Source organism: Limulus polyphemus, unplaced genomic scaffold, assembly GCF_000517525.1.
Source record: "Limulus polyphemus unplaced genomic scaffold, Limulus_polyphemus-2.1.2 Scaffold5524, whole genome shotgun sequence".
Taxonomy (NCBI): Eukaryota; Metazoa; Arthropoda; class Merostomata; order Xiphosura; family Limulidae; genus Limulus; species Limulus polyphemus.
Genome location: NW_013671134.1, coordinates 11,624 through 30,428, shown reverse-complemented (window position 1 = coordinate 30,428; position 18,805 = coordinate 11,624). Strand labels below are relative to the sequence as shown.

Here is an 18,805-nt window from a genome sequence, read left to right as displayed (position 1 = left end):
ATAATGTGGAACCATTTGGGAGTTGACTGAGCCCAACTGTTATATGTGTTAAAAAAGACACCCAGATGGATGATATATTAAGTTAGAGTGAGAACAGATTTCTCGGCCCTGCTAATAAAGCCTACCTTGATTGCTACTGAAAGTAGAATCTGGGTGTGACATTCTGCCAGCAGTAACCAGTTGTCCATGTAATGGTGTGTGCACTGGCCTAGGGAATGGAAGTGACAAGAAAAAGCTTGTAAGATTCGACGAAAAATATATGGTGCTAATGCTAGTCCGATGGGCAAGACCCTAAATTGCAGCATCTGATCCTTGTGCACAAAATAAAGAGAGTGGCAGGACGACCCTGCTTTTGGAACATGTAGATAGGCATCAGCAACCTCAAACTGCATAGTAAGAAATGACTCTATTGTGAACTTTGGACAATCTAGGAATTGGTTTAGATGAGGAAGATCCATGACTAGACACCAATCTCCCATCTTCTTAGGCACAATAAATAGACAGGATTAAAACCCAGGAATAACTGGAATGACTGTCTCCGCTGCCCCTTGACCAACAAATCTCTGATAGCCGTGGAACAAAGTTCCAAAATCCAAGGATCTGCAAGAGGTCAAAACACTACAGGTTTGGGGAATAATGGTGGTAGTGATGTGAATTGAATGACTAATCCTGACAGAAGGACCTGTAATACTCATAAATCCGTGGTAAAGGTTTCCACATGTCCAGAAATTCTTGGAACCGAGCCCCCACAGACATACAGTAGTCACCACTGCCACCACTAGCAGCATCCTGACTGAGTGGAGAAACGTTGTGGTTATGGGTGGAATCTATCTAATCAAAAACACTTTAGGTGTAAAAAAAAAAGGTGTGGCCAAAAACAAATTGAGTGTGCAACTTAAAGGAATGAAATCAAAATAGATGTCCAAACTGGTGAAAACATTTATAGCAATGATAAGAATTTTACAGCAAATATTCATTCATTAGTTAGCCAAGTTGTGTTTTTGTTCTACTTGGGGCATGATGGTGGGTAAAACAAAATATGTGGCCTAGCTAATTAATGAATAAATATTTGCTGTAAATTTCTTACCAATGCTATAAGTGTAGCTACCTGTTTGGTCACCAATTTTGATTTTATTCCTTTAATTCGCATACTCAATCCTTTTTTGGCCACACCTTTTTTCCCACCTAAGGTGCTTTTTTATTAGACATGACTTTTTGTCAATACACACCAACAAACCACAGCAAATAAGAAAGTGACACTTAACAGTAACCCACATTAGCTTTAGGATTGCAACCCTATTATTTGTAACAGAACCAAGTAGATTCTTTAAAGTATATAGTTGTAGTTTTTCCTTTGTAAAACAGTGTTAGTAGCTTCCTTTATAATAACACCATGGAACCTAGATTAACAGTTTCTTGTCATCACCCACATGAACTCAGAACAGCCCTATCAAGCATCATTATTTATGCAAATTGCTTAATATCATATTATGCTAAATGCTCTTTAATTAGCATAATTTTATAAATTTTCGTAAATTTGTGCTGAAAAGCTTGCAGTAACTAATCAATAATAACTGTCCACCCATATGATTCTTTTGAAAACTTGAGCTAGAAACTGCTAACCTAGTTTGCTTGGTCTAACCAATAGTTATGTATTTGCACATCCCATCATTTCACCTTATATTTTTGTTGCTCTAAATCAGCCATCTTTAATCCAAATGATAAAAAACTAAAAACGGTCCACTTTTACTCTCAGGTGAAGTTTGTAGTAAAAATGTTAGATCAATAGCTCATGTGACATTTTACATTAGCATGCACAAAAATTTTCATCAAATATGAGTGGTTTTTGTTGAATAACTTTCCATATATTTACACCAAATGAGGTTCCTAATTGTAGGTTGAAAAGATCTATCAGTGTACCAAATTTGATCCAAATTGGCCTCTCCAGAATGTCCAGGATCACCCATAACCACAACCTCAGAGCCCTCTGGAGAAACACCACCAGATCAAATACATGTCTCCATTTAACTACGGATAAGGTCACAGACAGCCTCAACTGAGAATGACTTCCCCGCCTCCCAACTATTGAGCAGTGCTAGATATCAGAGGTGGAATAGGAGAGACCTGATTTGCCTGTGTGCCAGAAACAGCAATCTGGGAATTCGTGCTGTATGTCGACTTGCCCAATGGATTTTTTTTTTTTTTTACAAGAATCAACAGTAGTACAGAGGAACCTGTTAGTGAACTTTTTGTCAAAAAAAAAAAAAGTGATAATATTATCTGAATGATATACCAGGATATAGAGTGCATTACCTTAGGTGGAGAGTGTCATGAGACACATATTGCCAAGGGCAATTAACTGGGGAATAAAAGACTGGAGCAAACAAGAAAAGATCAGGCCAATGCTTAGATGAGCAAAGGAAGGAAACCCTAGTAGTCGAGGAATAGCTGTAGTGTGATCAGAAGTAAGTATGTTTTGGAATCAGAAAGAGAATGAGAAGTGAAAAACCTGGTGGCCAGGTATGTCATAGCTCACTGGCAAAATAGATAGCCTGTATTTGGTTGAGACAAGAGAAAAAGAAATATCCAAAAGCACCAAACACTGAATGGGTATGAGAAAGGACATACATTTCAGGATAAGTCCCCCCAAACAAGCCATAAGAGGGAAGGAATGTAGGAGAAAAACATCTCAGAATGGAATATCAGAAAGAAATAGACAAAGAAAAAGAATGCAAGCAAAGACTCACACGATATCAAGGATTATAAGAGAGGCTTACACTGAATCAAAGAGAAGAGCAAGGAATAGGAAAAGGAGGATGAAGTTCAGAAAACAAAGGGATGACAGGCCAAGAAAGATATGCAGGAAGGTATCTGACACATCAACGATGGCCTACCACAGGCCTGGAGAAAAATGCCATAGATGTGGTCGAGGTTAAAAGGAAAGGGGAACCGGAGCAGATAAAGAGACCAAGGTGGGTAAATAGGCAGGAAAACGACTGTCAGCAGAATGTGAGACCAACTGCAGAAGAAGATGTAAATACCCAAAGAACTGTACAAGTGTGATACTCACTGATAAGAAGTGGAACGAACCAGACTACCTGTAGAGAAAATACAAGAAAAAGAGGAAGGCTTTGAATCTGGAATGGGAAGGTGAGAAGGAGAAAGACCTGGATGAGGTGTAGGAGCAAAGGACAAGGTGAAGAAAGAGGAAACAAACCCTGGAAAGATACTGAGGACAGAAGTCTAATGGCAGCAGCTCAAGTCACCAAGTGGAAAGGTACACCACGGAATGGAAACAAAGTATGGAGGGATAAAGCAGAAGAAGTGGAACACGCTAAACAGAGAAGAGAACAAGTACCTACAGAATCCATAAATACAGAAGAGCAGAGAGAAGAAAGATTGAAAATGCAAAAATGGGGAACTCTAAGTGAAAGGGAAGATAAGAGGAATGAACCCTAAATTGGCCAGATATATACCAAAGATAAAATTAAGAAAAGGAAAGGAAGCAAGTCTATAAATCAGGACCAAATGAGGCATGAATGTGAGGGGGATAAGGCATTTGGGTAGGAGAAAAATATTAGAAAAATAAAACAGCATAAATCATAAACACAATCAGCAAGAAAAACAAGATAAGCCCCAAGAACAGTGGGGGATAAGGTGAGAAAACAAAATTACCAATAACATACACAAGCAAAGGATAAGGAAAGGAACAAAGATTTGAAAGATTAACCCATTGACTGCAGATGACGGATATTTCCGTCATTGAAATTCTATGGCTCAGCTGCAAATGATGGATATTTCCATCATTCACACATATATAACTATAACTCTATGTGAAAGACGAAAATTGTCATTTTATTGTGATTGATGGCAACTCAGTTTTATCTGTGAGTCAGAAAATGGCAACTGAACTGCTCCTGCCACAGTTAATGGGTTAAGGTCATCTCACAAATGGTAAAGTACTACTCAAAGCAAATCAGGTGAAAGAGGTAGTCCAATAGATCATTCCTGACTGCTGAGAAAGAAATTTGGCCAACAGGACAAGAGTAGGAGACCAATTAAGCATGTAGTTATCCACAATACGGTGAATAATGGCTGTAATAATCCTGAGAGGCAATGAGCCTCCAAAAGCTACAGACAAAATATAAGGCCTAATTCTGAACAATGTTACACATTCAAGACCAAATATACATGACCATCTTTTTGAGAATTCACAATAAAAATTAAATCTTTTGAAACCAAAGCTAAAGAAAACGAAAATTAAAGTTACATTAATAATGAAAATCTCAGAAACTGAATACAGACTAAACATTTTAAACATGTCTGGTCAATACAGTGCTGAGGAGAAGAAAGAAAATTCACATGTGCAAATGCATAAAGGAAGTTAGTGCACATGGAGGTGTGTCACCCTCCTATTGGTGGAGGGCTTTACAATATGATTATGTCATCATGCAGTAGCACAATTCGTGCGCGAGTAGGTGGGAGTTGCCTCAAGGCTAGTGGCATGCACATCTCTAAAGCAGATGTATGGGGTAGATACCTTAAATGTGTGAAGAGGTATGGTACTGTCACATAAATTTGATTTATTAGCTATGTTTTTGATGCCAAGTTTATTCATATAGAATGATAATAGAGTAGCTCAATTAAACTTGGAAAGTAACTCTAAAAAGTTGTGGCATGCACACCTTGACACACTTGTAGCAAGAGGGTTAATACCTGCAGCTATAAAAATTAATGTAAAGAATAATATTGTTTCTTCCTTCTTTAGAGAGAATTATATAGAAAAGAATGTGTTTTAATATTTATTACATACATAAAACTGGCTTTCAATACATTAAAATCATTTCAACACAGTGCCTTTACTCCCACTTGTAAAACAATGTATAACAACCCATTAAAGTATTTTTAATGTGTAAGCTCTCTGTAGGTACCTTAGGTATGTTATAAAAATTACCTTAACAATTTGCTTTGTAAGGGCTCTACAGTAATGCTAAACCAATTATATATTTTAAAACTTTACAAAATATTTATTTGCATACTCACTTGTATAAATATTCAAGCATGTGGATCCAGCATCTCTGGTAATAAAAACGACAGCAAAAGTTGAAATAATTATGAATACCAAAACCAACATGTTTCAAATTTTGTTTAGAAACCGCTGAAACAACTTAAGTTGAAGTTGACAAAATCTACAGTCCTGCATCCAAACTTAAGCTTAATAGACTTTTCTATATGTGATACTTAGAAAAGTCTAAAGCTATATTACTTGATTTGTTAGGCCTAAATATCAAATATGTTGATTTAACAGTAGGCATGAAATTGAATTTTGATAAAAAAATAAAAACTTAACATTCTTTAGCACAACTAAATGTACATATATCTTTTAAAATCCTACTCATGTACGAGACCAGAAATAAATAGTCAAGTACATGTTTTTATACAATTAATAATAATGATAATAGAATTTTGATATATACACTGAAACTTTGAAAAACTCAAACAATTTAATAAATTTGTTCCACAAGTAACGCTCTATTCTTTCTTTAATGTTACTTCAATTAACAGTATTGGTTAGAATGCTCAATATACTATTTTTATAATTTTGTATTTATTATCATTATTATTATACTAGCAGAGACTCGCAAAACGTTTCCTATCAAATGAGTATCTTTATTGCAACAATATTTCTTTAAATACAATATTTGTAGAATAAAACGAATGAAATATAATCTTATACACTGAAATGTGCAAGTCCACTTGTATTTAGGTCGTACTTTATAAAACCTTAACTAATGTTAGGCCAAGGTTCGTTAGAGAGATAAATCAACACTATACCTTATACGCTTTTTTACATTAGCTTAGTTAGGACTAAACTATACTGTTCATAATACTATCTATAAGTAAACTTATAATGTTATTCTAGGATCTAACATCAGACCTTTTTGAAAACTTCAAGCTATTGATGATATTGAACTAAATAATTAATAAAGAATATTTATATCCACCTTTTTTGTTATTCCTTTATTCATAGAGCAGTTGTAGTGACTCGTTAGTTGGCAGAGGCAGGTACTAGCACTGTTTCACTGGGTAAAATTCTCACTGTGCATGATTATAAGGCATACTGACAGCAGAATAATAGTATGACAAGATTTCAGTGTCTGTGATTAGAATTCTTCTGTATTATTCTAAAAATCCTGCATTTAAAGAATTGTTGTTGCAATAAAGAACTAATCTGAGTGCAAATGTCTTGAGGGTTCCTCCTAGTTAATTATAATAATACTCAGTTTTTGTCTGTCATGATAATGCACATGCACCTTGCTATCTAAATATGCATGCACACACACGTAATTTCCATAACAGACACACAAACAAGGGTATTATTATGTAGATAGGTTACTTTGTTAGCTTAGTATATGAATTCAGGACTAACCTAATTCTCTTAAAGCTGGCCAAGCCTTGTGATATATTATTGTAGCATTTCCTAAACTTCTGTCATCCATGCCTCCCTTTAATAAATATGGTTTCTTGTGTGCCCCCCTTTTTTAAACGAGTGAAAAAGTGAGTTAAGTGACAAGATCTAATACGTGGATACACATTAAAATGTTATATGTAATTACTTATTATTTTCCTTCATAGAAATATATTAAAACAATTTTGCATGATTACGCTATTGAATCTACCCTGATCACTCGTCCTCCCCCAGGGGTATGCCACAGTGTGGGAAATTTTGTATTATTGGGTTTATGGTTGAAAAAATTGTTCAAGGTATGGATACCACAGTGGTGAAATGTATTATGTTCTTACTTATAAAGATTAGAATGCATTCAGTATGATAATGGATAATCCAATTTCAGTTAAAAGTGGACGAAGTGCTGATTTATAAAGGAGGTATTTAAAGCATATGTATATTAAAAATGTGTATAACTTGCACATAAAATTAACTTTTTTAAATAGCAGTTTACATAAAGACAACTTTTAGGTAGAAAATTGGATCAATTAAGCTTAGGTGCATGCCTTTTAATAATTAAATACACCTTATTTAAGGAGAATTAAACAACAGTATAATCAATTTTTCTATTTCTGATTGCTGCAAATGGACATTGAAAGAGTTCAAAGAGTGTACAAATATGGGTTACTCCATTTCTCACTTGAGCTAATTGTTGAAAACACTTAGGCACCCGAGAAAAAAAAAATTGCAGCATTCCTAATTAAAATTGGTTACAAGAGAAACACTGAACTCTGGGTAAGTGTAATTAATTTTGACCAAATTTTATATTAAGTTCCTTAACACTAAACTTGAGATGTTAATTCTGTTAACTCCACATGCCTGTGCATATCAGATTCATTGAATAACTTTCCTTAATCTGGTTGCTTATATTCTCACTAAGTAGTTAAGAATCCTAATGACAGAAATAAGAGATCCAAGAATGCAAACTCTGTCTTGATGTCTGTTAGTTCTCACACTCCACCAGTAAATGTTTTTATGTCAAAATGCCTTTCCCACATAAAATAGTGACTTTTGTTTATATCAAATGTTTAATGCTGTAAATGTTCAATGTGATAAATACAAGAGCTCATGATTAAATTTCTACTACAAAAAGTAATGGAAAAGTTTACAAAATGCATTTCGTTACATCAATTTTAATGTTATATAAACAAAACCACAATTATTTTCTCACCTCAGTTAACAAAAATCTATTCAAAGGAATACAAATTTGATTTCATTAGAAAAATTAAGCATTACGTCAAGCCACTTAACTGCTTTCACAGGTTAGTAAATGGTCAGAGAAAGAATCCCCCCCACAAAATTCAAAGATGCAAACATAAAACACTAATTCTGGTTGGTGTTTGGTTGATTTAACTAATTATTATGATTAAGATATAAACAGCCTGCTGATTAATATAGACATATAGAGAAGTGTCACAATGAACACATTTGTTTATTCTTACATTTTTAAAATTAAAATGAATTTCAAACAGGTATTTATCTTCAAAATACTGAAAGTCTTTCTTTGATTTGTATAAAATCATGCTGTCAACAACATATGTGACCCAAATTTCCAAGTACCATTTACACATTTGTAGTCTGTGTGTCACCCATAATTTTAAACTCTCCTACTTTTCATGCAACTGATTCATACATGATAGTGGTCAAGTTTCCCTAAAGTGGAAAACTGTGTAGGGAGGCGAGTATAAGATGGGAGGTTTTTCCCACTTTCATGGTAGATTTTTTTCTGTCCTGAAATCAAAATGGTACAAAATGAAATAAATGAAGCACAATTACATTAAAGAAATGTTAAATTTGTTTTTCTCAAGAACCTGTGTAACACCTTTTTAGTATTCTGTTCTCTCATTAAAGTATTATATTAGTATCATTTACAAGCAACTGTTGACTATGTTGCAAGGTATTGATGTCCAAGTTAGTTGCAAAACTTTACAAAAAGTGTATAATTTCTATTTCACACTATAGAAATTGAACTTTTTTTTTGTTGCTTGGGGTGAACAATCTTGTGTGCTGTTCCTTGTTCAGCAGATGACACTGATGAGCTTTGAGGGCACTCCAAAACCATGTAAATAATATAGGTTTTGTTGTTTTTAATGTATTTTGGTGATAACAGGAGACCAATTTCCAATAACTCTAACGTCATACAAGAATGTGCACTTGGATGTTAGAAAAATACCCAATTAAATATTATCAGCCACCAGATGGCAGCCCCAGACCACTTCCAAAAAGTAATATCCTCTCATGGGCCCCCAGTGCAGAGAGTGGAATTGTGTCGAGAACAACCATAGAGGTTGTTAATTATTGTATTTCACACAAAGCTACAACAGGGTTATCTGTACTAGCTATTGACAATTTTAAAGTGATAGACTTGAAAGAAATCAGCTAGTCAACACTATCCACCATTAACTCATGGGCTACTCTAATTGAATACTAGGATTTCTACAGTCACTCTTATGATTTGCTCACAGCCCTAAAGTGTGGAGTTTTTTTGGGCAGTAACAGGATGCAAAACACAGGCCTTCAGATTCACAGTCAAACATACCAACCACAAGGATGCACTCAACCCGATTAAATAGAATTTTGAGGCTTAAGAGACAGCAATGTGACCCACAAAATGTTTGCTGTCAAATGAGTATCTTTATTACAACAGTATTTCTTTAAATACTGTAAATAAGATGAAATAACTAAAAAGTGTTGATTTATCCATATGTTGTCCTGCAAGATATCCTCTGAAGGGTAACAAGACAGAGACTTAAGACACAGCCAAAAGGCAACAAATTTGATGAAATGTAAACCAAAAATGTATTATGTAGAAAGACCCTATTAGAATACACATATATAACCGAGTACAAGATGTATCAATAGAAAATGTTTGTTCATCTCCTCCCTAAAGTGAGTAACAACAGAAAATATTTCTTTAGAGAAAGATGCTATAGCATATACAATACCAAAAGTTTCAAAGAAGATGTTGTCAAGTGACCTAAGGTCAGACTTAAATTCCACTGAAGAAAATGTCTAGGAACTCATCAATTGCATAAACAAAAAGCTTGGAAAAGATCCAGAAAAAGTGAGGATAAGAAAGGCATATGACTTAATAGCAATGGAAAGTAGTGGAGAATCTGTGACAGAAGAAGAAAACAAGTGTTGATCATAAAATAAATACATGAAAAAAAAGGAATTGGCAAAAGACAACAAAAACAAAGTCTGCAGGCACCAACCACAAAAGATAGACCAATGACAGTGGTAAGCTGCAAGGGAGCAATGCTTGCAATAATGTGACAACATACACATTACCCAAAAAAAAGAATCCAGCATCACAAACAAAGGACCACATAACATCCAGCTGTGAAGCTGTACATGACGAACACCATCGTGGAAGGTAAACTTTCTAGAGGCTGACTAAGAAGATCTTTCTGAAATAGAAACATGGTTGATCAGACAAACATGGTGCAATAAGAACTTGACAATGGGACCTACTGATCTTAGCTAATGCTGAAGGGAGATGAAGAAGAGAAGGGTAGACATTCTCAAAAGACTAGCTCAAGGCAACCACTGTAAGAGATTCTAGATCCACAATAGGAAACCAGTAAAGTGGCAGAAGATGATTTACCACCATTGTAAATGCAATGATCATAGGATGACCAACCTATGGAAAATCCAATTGAATTACCTGTATGTAGCAATAGCAGGAGCTCCTGATATGTATTCTGAACTCCCAAAGCTCCGACAAAATTATGTGAAACTGGTATTCCTGAATAAATCTCAGGCCCAAAAGATTATGTTCCCCTAATACAGCATCCCTGCCCTGGAGAGAGGCATCAGTGAACAGAACACATCCAGAGAAGGAGGAAGAAAAGGAGAGCCTACAGTGATAAACTTGCAACTGAGCAGCACCTGAAGGTAACTTGGAGTATTCTGAGGTAACAAGAATAATCTAATTGTCTACATAATGATGTAAGTCAATATGTAGTGTGTGTGTGTAGGAGAGCAACAAAAGACACATGGAATTGAAGCCAGACAAAAAGAAAGGGATTGAGATGATAAACTACTATCTAATATGTAAAACAAAGAATTTAATGAGAAGACTTGATTAGAATGTGTAAGTAAGCCTCTTGTATTTCCAGTTTTGTTATTCAACAACCTTGATGAAGGAACTTCTTGAAAAAAAGACATGTTAAGATAATGCTTGAAATAGAATAGATCTAAAATCTGTTTCCAATCTCCTGTTTTCTTTGACATCAGAAAAAGACAAGATTAAAACCTCAGAGAAACCAGACATAGCTCTTTGTTAGCCCTAAACAAAAGGTGTGAGACTTTCTGATCCAAAAGTTGAACATAAAGTGGATCATATGGAAGGAGAAAACAAACTGGAAGCTGCAAAATAGGAAGATGATGATGAAATTGGAAGAATCTATAGAAACCAATGGTCTCAAAGCCACAAATTCCAACAGATGAACATACAATCCCAAACAGCCTCCAAAAAGATGCAGAGGAGGAGCCGTCTTAAAGGCAAAGTTAACATTTTCTTACACTGAAAATATATTTCTGAGAGATACTACCCCTCTCATGCAAAGCTATCTCGATCTTCTTTCTGCCCTCTAAACATTGACAAAAAAATTTTCATGCTCAGCACACCAGTCTATATACCTCACAAGTTTAGCACCACTACTGCACATGTACGTATCATGTGACTACTCTCTACTCTTTCTGCTATGCCCACTCAATCCTCACTATAGAGAATTGGCAGGATTTAAAAAAATAACACTGGCAGTGAGGAGGAAGTGTGTGAGAGAAGGCAAGTACCTATCAGAAATACATTTGCAGTATAAGAAAATGTTAACTTCCGATACAGTCTTACCTCCTCTCACACAAAGCTAGAACCCCATGTTACAAAGGTGGAGGGGCCAGTGTAAGTGCAGAACATTGAAAACAAGTGGAAAGCAACTGCTCAGAATGAACGGATGTGGTCCAAGATGAATCAAAGCACATATGTGGAGCACTGCACTACTTCTGGAACAGGTATGCCCTTCCCCAATGAAGAAAGAAATGAATCTGATACAGGCAGAAAAAAAAAAAGATGTGCACAAGTGTAATTTGTTCTGATAGGTGCAACCCATAGTAAAAAACAGCTTGACTTAGCTACATATATATCCAACATCAACTAGACAGGTGAGGTTCCACAACTCGTCCTTGGCATTAGTAGGTTGAGGTTCAATCAAATAACTATGAATATAGAGTAACATAAACATGTGGCATGTGGGCCATGTTACATATACACCTGAACTCCAACCATAAGAAAACAGTGTCATACATCAAGCAACCAGAATTACAAAGAGGAAGTTAGAATTCAGCTGAAACCAGACAAACTCCCAACATAAACAAACCAAACTCAGTATTAAGGGGACATGACATTGCCTCAACTCAACTGTAAAAACAAGGCAATATCTGTAACCAGAATTATGAGTAGAAATCTTAACCCACACAACCATAAATGCAGGTAAGAGATATACTGCATCTGGAATTACAAGGAGAATATGGAACACTTGCTCAACTGTAGTAGCAGTGTACGTATGTCCTGTTGCTGGTATTACAAGGCAGAAATGGTCCCCCAAATTCAACTGTAGGAGCATGGAAGGAACCACCTGCAACTGGAATTAACAAAAAAGTGGGCCTCTACTGCAAAGGGTTGTGTCATCCCAAATCTGGTATTATGAGGAAGATCCTGCCTAGGCTGGTCCTACTCCAACCGACAGCTGTTCACCTGGGGATAAGCATCCAGGTTAAATGGAAGGAGGGAAACCAGCTTTGCCCTCTTCTCATTGAAGCTAAAAGTCTACAATACACTCAGGAGTAGGACTACATTGTCCACCACCCCACTGACAGGAAACTGGAAAGAGATAAGGACTTCCTTACTCTACTAAGAGAACAAAGGGGTGGAAGTAAATGCAGTGGGGAGTCCAAAAGAACATCACACTAAAGAAAGAGCAATGGGATTCCCATTTGGAAAATCAAACCATCCCTGATCAGCAGTGACAGTCCAGAAAGGAGTGAAACTTATGGATATTGAAAAATATGTACATACCACTGAGCATGCCATCAGTGGTCTTGTAGAACACCCCATCTCTACAGTGAACATTATAGTACAACCAGTATATAATGCAAGTTCGAGGCAAAGTATACCTGACCAGGCAACACCTGCCACAGAGTGGAATCCCATTGGCAGTGGGAAAAAAGAGAGAGTCTCTAAAAATAAAACATAAATAAAATAATGTGATAAGACTTACCTCAGTCAAAGGTAAACAGACATTTCTAGAATCGCCACGGGAGGGATACGATATGCACTTGAGGAAGATACAGCCAGATCGTGCAGATAATGAGTGATGAAGGTATTGGATGTAGTCCACATTCCAGCCTGAACGATCTCCTCCAATGGATAGCCAAGGTGAGCAGTCAATGACATGGTGATATGACAAATTTGCTGAGAAGAAGTGTTGGGGAGACAGCAACCTTCCATAGATAAGTCAGAATATGCCAGCCTAATGAGTTGAAAATGCCAACCAGTTAGTGTGACAGGGGACAAACCATGGGGAAAAGATGGATTCCAGGGAAGAAAAAGTCAGGAACATGAACCCTGAAAAGAGACAGTATGTGCCACATAACACCATAAGGAGCAATCTGGACAAAAAAGCTGATCTGTATTAAAATAGGAGTACAGGCAGGAGATGGAAGGTAAGGAAATGGGTATGAAAACCAAACAGCCTTCACAGGCAGCATAGGTCTTAGGAAGGAAGGGTCGGTCTGGATATAGAATAACATGAGTGGAATGGTAGAGGATTCTAGTAAAAGTAATGGCATAAATATATAATCGACGATGTCTGAAAGTGAGGAGAAGAAAACAGGTCTTGAGGGAGAGATGGTATATTGAACACATCAACAAAGGTTCAAAGGGAGGATGGAAAGAGCATAAAGAACCACAATGAGATTCTAATCAGGCAAATCAAAGTAATTTGGCAGACGCACGACCCAAAAGGAACAGAAAAGGAAGGAAATTACATGGGAAGATAAAACTTGGAGAAATGGGGGGTGTTTCACAAGGCCTGTTAGATAGATAGACGGAGTTGCAGTGGACAAGCCTTTGTCAAACAACCAAGTGAAGAATTGGGAAAAATGAAGAATGGAAACCCCATTGAAGAAACCAAAGTCAGAAGTTAGCCCGTCACCTTTGGTAAATGGACATGTAAGGTCTTATGGATCTGGAAAGGAAAGACACAACATGTGGAGGCAGTCCCTGGGCTGAGGCAATGGACCTGACAAAAGCCATGCATGAAGATGGATGGTAATGACATATGTATGAATGATGTCTGACCAAGGCAAGGGTAGGGGAGTTTGTACAAGTAAAGGTTGGAGCAGTAGGAGCCATAGTTGTGCTGGCAAATACAGAGCCACCAGGAGGACTAGCATTGGAGTGGTTTAGATTAGGGATAAAACTCAAGGGAGGAGTTGAATAGGAGGGTAAACATAGATGTGATGACACCCTCCAATCTTGACTGGATGCATCCACTCCCAGAGCTAGTGGGTGTGGAATGGAAGACCAAAAGGAAGGAATTTTAGTGTTCCAATGGATAGCAAAAGCAGCAGTATGAGGTGCTCCCAGCTGAGAACACACCCATGGAAAGACCTGTGGATCCAGGAACCACTCCATTTTGATAAAAAAAACACCATAAATTCTAGAATGTTGATAAGGAAAAAAGACTCTTCAACCGACCAGAGACTTGAAATCTCCCAAGTGTCGAGGTAAGCACCCCAACTCTCTAAAGATGTGTCCATAAACAAATGTAAATCTGGACAGGTGGAGGAAGCAGAACCCCCGCCGTGCTCTGGTTCGTGTTTAGCCACCAAGACAGGCTAGCCCTGATTGGGGAAGGAAGAGTAAAAGGGTGGTCTGAGGGATCTGAGTAGAAGTTCCACTGGTCAAGGAGTGTCCACTGATGAGAATGCATATGAGCTTGACCCATGGGAATGAGATCTTCCAAGGAGGACCACATCCCCAAAAGAGATAGAAGCTCTTGAGCTGTGTGAGAATGTGAGGTGAGAGCCTTGTGGACTGCTTGCTCTCTATCCCAAAGATGAAGAGGAGATGGCTGGGAACACCAAATGAACAAGGTATTAAATGAGGATAAAAATGGATATTACCACCTTTATCAGGAATCCCACTCATGCTACTTCTTGTAGGAGCAGAAGGGTGTGGTCTCTGGAATGTGAACAGGAAGAAGCCAGTCGTCCATGTAGTGATGGGTGCAAAGACCCATCAAGCATAGATGTCAGGCAAAAGTTCTTATCACCCAACAAAAATATAAGGAGCCAAGGTTAGTCCAAACAGTAGGGCCCTAAACTGGAACATTCAACTTCTAGCTATAAATAACTATCAATGATGTGAGCACTGTGGGGACAAACCCTGAATTGTTGAGTACAAGAAGAAAAATTGGATTCCAGTATCAAGAATGTAGGAAATGTAGCTGAAGCAAAGCTCAGCCCTGATGAAAATCAGGATTATAAGACACATATTTAACAATGAGAAAAAAAAAATTATCCAGATAGAACAATGAATTAGAGGTTACTAGTAGGAATTATATGTAAAGTACATATCTGGTTAACAAATCATTCATTAATATCACACTGACAAACCATCGAAATTTACCTAGTCTATAAGGTATTTAGTAGTAACAAACGTGTAAACCAGTTAAAACAAAGTAATAATCAATATCTAACTTACAATAAATCTAAGTTAACTTAGACAACAAAGGACATAAATGTCTAACTTAACAAAGTCCAAGCACTGATGATTTGAAATACTTAATTCCCCCATGTGTAAAGAAGGACAAAGTCACATAGAGCATCTGAGCACCCAGATGTGAAGTGTTCAAGTTGAGAAACTTGTCAACAATCCATTGGGAGATCTGGGAGAAAAACAACCATCCACCAAAGTGAACGATGTGGAAGCATGGCAAAAGGAGCAGGAAAAACAAAATTAGCAAAATCACTCTCGTCTCAAACACTGACCTGAGTAACCAGCTGTAAAAAAGGATGTGAAAGGTGAAATCACCAGAAAAGGTGTAGTGTGTGACAGATCAAAATAAGAAGGTGCCAGAAAAGAGAGTCCAAATTGTCTTCACCTTGATTGTATTCTTCCTAAGCAACATTTTCAGGTTAAAAAGAAGAAGAAATCACAAGCCAAACATATGAATCTAGCTCCCTTCTAATTAAGGCCTGTACCTCCTCCGCACATAAAGTTGAACCAGATTCCTGGGAAGTCGTACCAGTAGCATTGTCAATTGTAACGGGAACTACTACAGTCGATACACTGAATCATGAATTTACATGAAGTTCTCGTATAATTCAGTAAAAAGAAAAAAAGGCAAAAAAAATGTTGAAACAACTGACTGCAAACACAGTAAAAGAAAACCTTTGAAAAAAAATGAAATGGTAAATAAATGTAAGCATAAACTGTAGCCACATGCGAAAAAAAACACATCTAAATGAAGCTGTGGCAATCAAGAAAGTGAGAATTGAGCAAGAATAGCAGAAAGAGCTATCTGTGCTAATATAGGTGGTGCAATAGTATTGATGTAGAATAGTCGCATGATATGTATATGTTCAGTAGTGGTGCAAAATTGGTGGGGTACACAGACACATGTGCTGTGCGTGATATTCTTTAACAATGCCTGGAGGGCAGAAAGAAGATTGAGATAAGACTGTATCAGAAGAAGTCATTGTGTAGGTTGAGCTGGCCCATCCCACTTGTACCTCTGTTTTGAATACAAAAAGAGCAAAAACAAAAAGAAATGTTTAAAGTAGAGGACTGAGATATAGCAGCAGAAGAAGAAAGTAATGCAGGATGATGACCAAAAGTAATACATAAAATCACAGCCCTATCAAACTTCACCTGGCAAGAAAAAAAAACAATTCAGGAGCAAGAAACAAAAGGTTGAAAAAAAAAAGAAAAGAGTCTCACTGGAGGTCATTAGTAATACTGGGGGAAGAATGAATCCCATTGAAAATAGTTGTACAAGTAAATAAATCAAAAGAACATGCAAGTCACATGGCAACAGAAGCCAAGTCAATAAGCGTTGCAGCCAGAGAAACATGTAAATCCAATTCCTGATCCTGAGAAAAAAAATCAAGAAAATAATAATAGTTTACTGGGCTTGTGAGACAAGGCACAAAATAATCATGGTAAAAAATGAGATAACTGACATGAAGACCACAAGGATGAGCCCTGCAAGAACCAATAACAGGAGCTAAAGTTTTAGTTGATAGATGAACAGAAGATTTCCTAAGAGGCCAGAAGAATGAGAAATATATGGTAAACACTATATTTACCTCTGATTTACCTCTATTCATAAGAGAATTAGCTGCAACATGTCAGAAGGGGGGAATAAGGATTCCAAAATGGCATTCCGTAACAACATACTAGATCCCTTAGGTGCAACAGAAATATGTTCAACATTTAAAATGTTACATATCTGAGGAATAAATTCAGCAGGAGCTTTATCAGGACTAGGGCTGACTGATAAACTTTTCTCTCAGACAAAGGTGAAAAAGCCTAAGCAAAAGAACCTACTTCTTCATAAATAGAAGAAAAACATAGGTACGGGACCCAGCCTATTGGCATCCAAGAAACCCTCATTTTTGTCAAAGACACCCATCAAAAGACTTTCCATAAAGGGCATAAATATGTTGTGTGATAAATATGAACAATACAGTGACAGGAATTCCCTGCACACCATGGAAAGACTGCTGAAATAAGGCTTCAACAGAAGCAGAATAATTATTATCGTTAACACAAGCAGTATAAAAATTGACCAAAGCATCAACAGAAGTATTAGCTTCAGAAGTTACATGTATTTCAGAATTCATTAAGTAAAAAAAAAAAGACTGCATGATATGAACAGTATGAATGTCAACAAAGAAATCTATATTATGTCTGGAAAGCAGAACTTATGTAACATTCTCTAGTACTTGTACAATAGGTCACACGGAAGATGTAAAAATGGAAAATTATGTGTAAGATTTGGAAATTCTAAGTCATGTTTTGTTGACAGCATGAGTTCAAACTCAACAAGGAAAGGATTTCAATATTTCAGAGGTAAAACTACCTATCTTAATGATTCACTCATAATGTAGCCTTTTGATCCGAAAAATTATTTTAAAAAACATAAAAGATGACATTGTAATTTTAAATTATATGCACATCTTAAAATTACTATAATGACATTAAGAATAAGTCAAATACCATTTTCATTCCACAAGTATTCTACTCAAAGACTGACATTTATTTCCAATTCCTTTCATTGCAGCTCTCGCTCTGATTATCAGTCTTAAATACTCCAAATGTGTTCATGCTACTAGCTAACTTACTTAGTTCAACAATTAAAATGGGTGTAGTCAACAAACCTGGCATTATCCACCATCTCTGCCAAGGCTCCAAATAAGAACTCATGAGTTGTCCTGCAAATAAAAACAGCACACTTGTAAAGATGCATTCTTACATATTGCAGTTGTGGGTTTACAATATTTCTATTGTTACTAGTTTTCACTAACACACTATAGAGTTAATTCAACTATGGGTCTGCAAGAGAATCTCCAAAAAATTAATAGGAAAACTTCTAAACCCTCACAATAAGGATAGATTGCCTTTATCACAGTGACTTCTAATTTCAATCTTCCAAAATACAAATAGGAAGATTCTTAAATGTAGCAAGTATAGCATTTCTATGAAAAACTTTGCCTTGTATTCTATCACTAATTACACTTTTTCGTAATATTATGTTTACACAAATTTTTCTTTGCAAAGTAAATTATTTTTTATCCCCAAATTACTGGAAACATGACATTCAACTATATAATGCTTCAATTTTAAAATGTCTATCTATACACTTTAGATAAGCATGTGTTTCTGTAAACAGTGTTTAGATACATGAACTTGATGAATAGGTTTGTGAATTATTCTATAACCAATAAATAATATGGACAGCATGACTCAGTGATTTCTCGCTTTGGACTCGTATTTAGATGGTCAAGAATATGAGGCTGTTCAGTGTCATGCTTTTATGTCCTTGAGCAAGACACTTTACTCCACTTCTTCCAGTCTACCCAGCTTTATGACTGGTAAATAGCTGTAACCTGTAACCTGTAATGGACTAGCATCACGTCCAGGAGGAATGTGTCACCATTTTCATCCTCTTGTGGCACTCGAACTGAAGTTCAAATGCATTGGTCTTGTGTGTCTTGTAAAGGCAC

The 18,805-nt window shown here is 36.5% G+C and overlaps 1 protein-coding gene across 2 annotated transcripts in view; it reads right to left on the bottom strand.

The window, feature by feature from the left end:
* Positions 1-18,007, bottom strand: part of LOC106472686 (MORC family CW-type zinc finger protein 2-like) — a 48,609-nt gene extending 30,602 nt beyond the window's left edge. For both annotated transcript variants that reach the window (XM_022401237.1, XM_022401236.1), the window contains exons 1-2: positions 17,960-18,007; positions 5,044-5,078 (exon numbers count right to left, since the gene is read on the bottom strand). In XM_022401237.1, coding sequence (XP_022256945.1) covers positions 5,044-5,078; positions 17,960-17,976 — 52 coding nt within the window. In that variant the 5' untranslated portion in view covers positions 17,977-18,007. The remainder of the gene's footprint in view (positions 1-5,043; positions 5,079-17,959) is intronic.
* Positions 18,008-18,805: the final 798 nt, after the last annotated feature.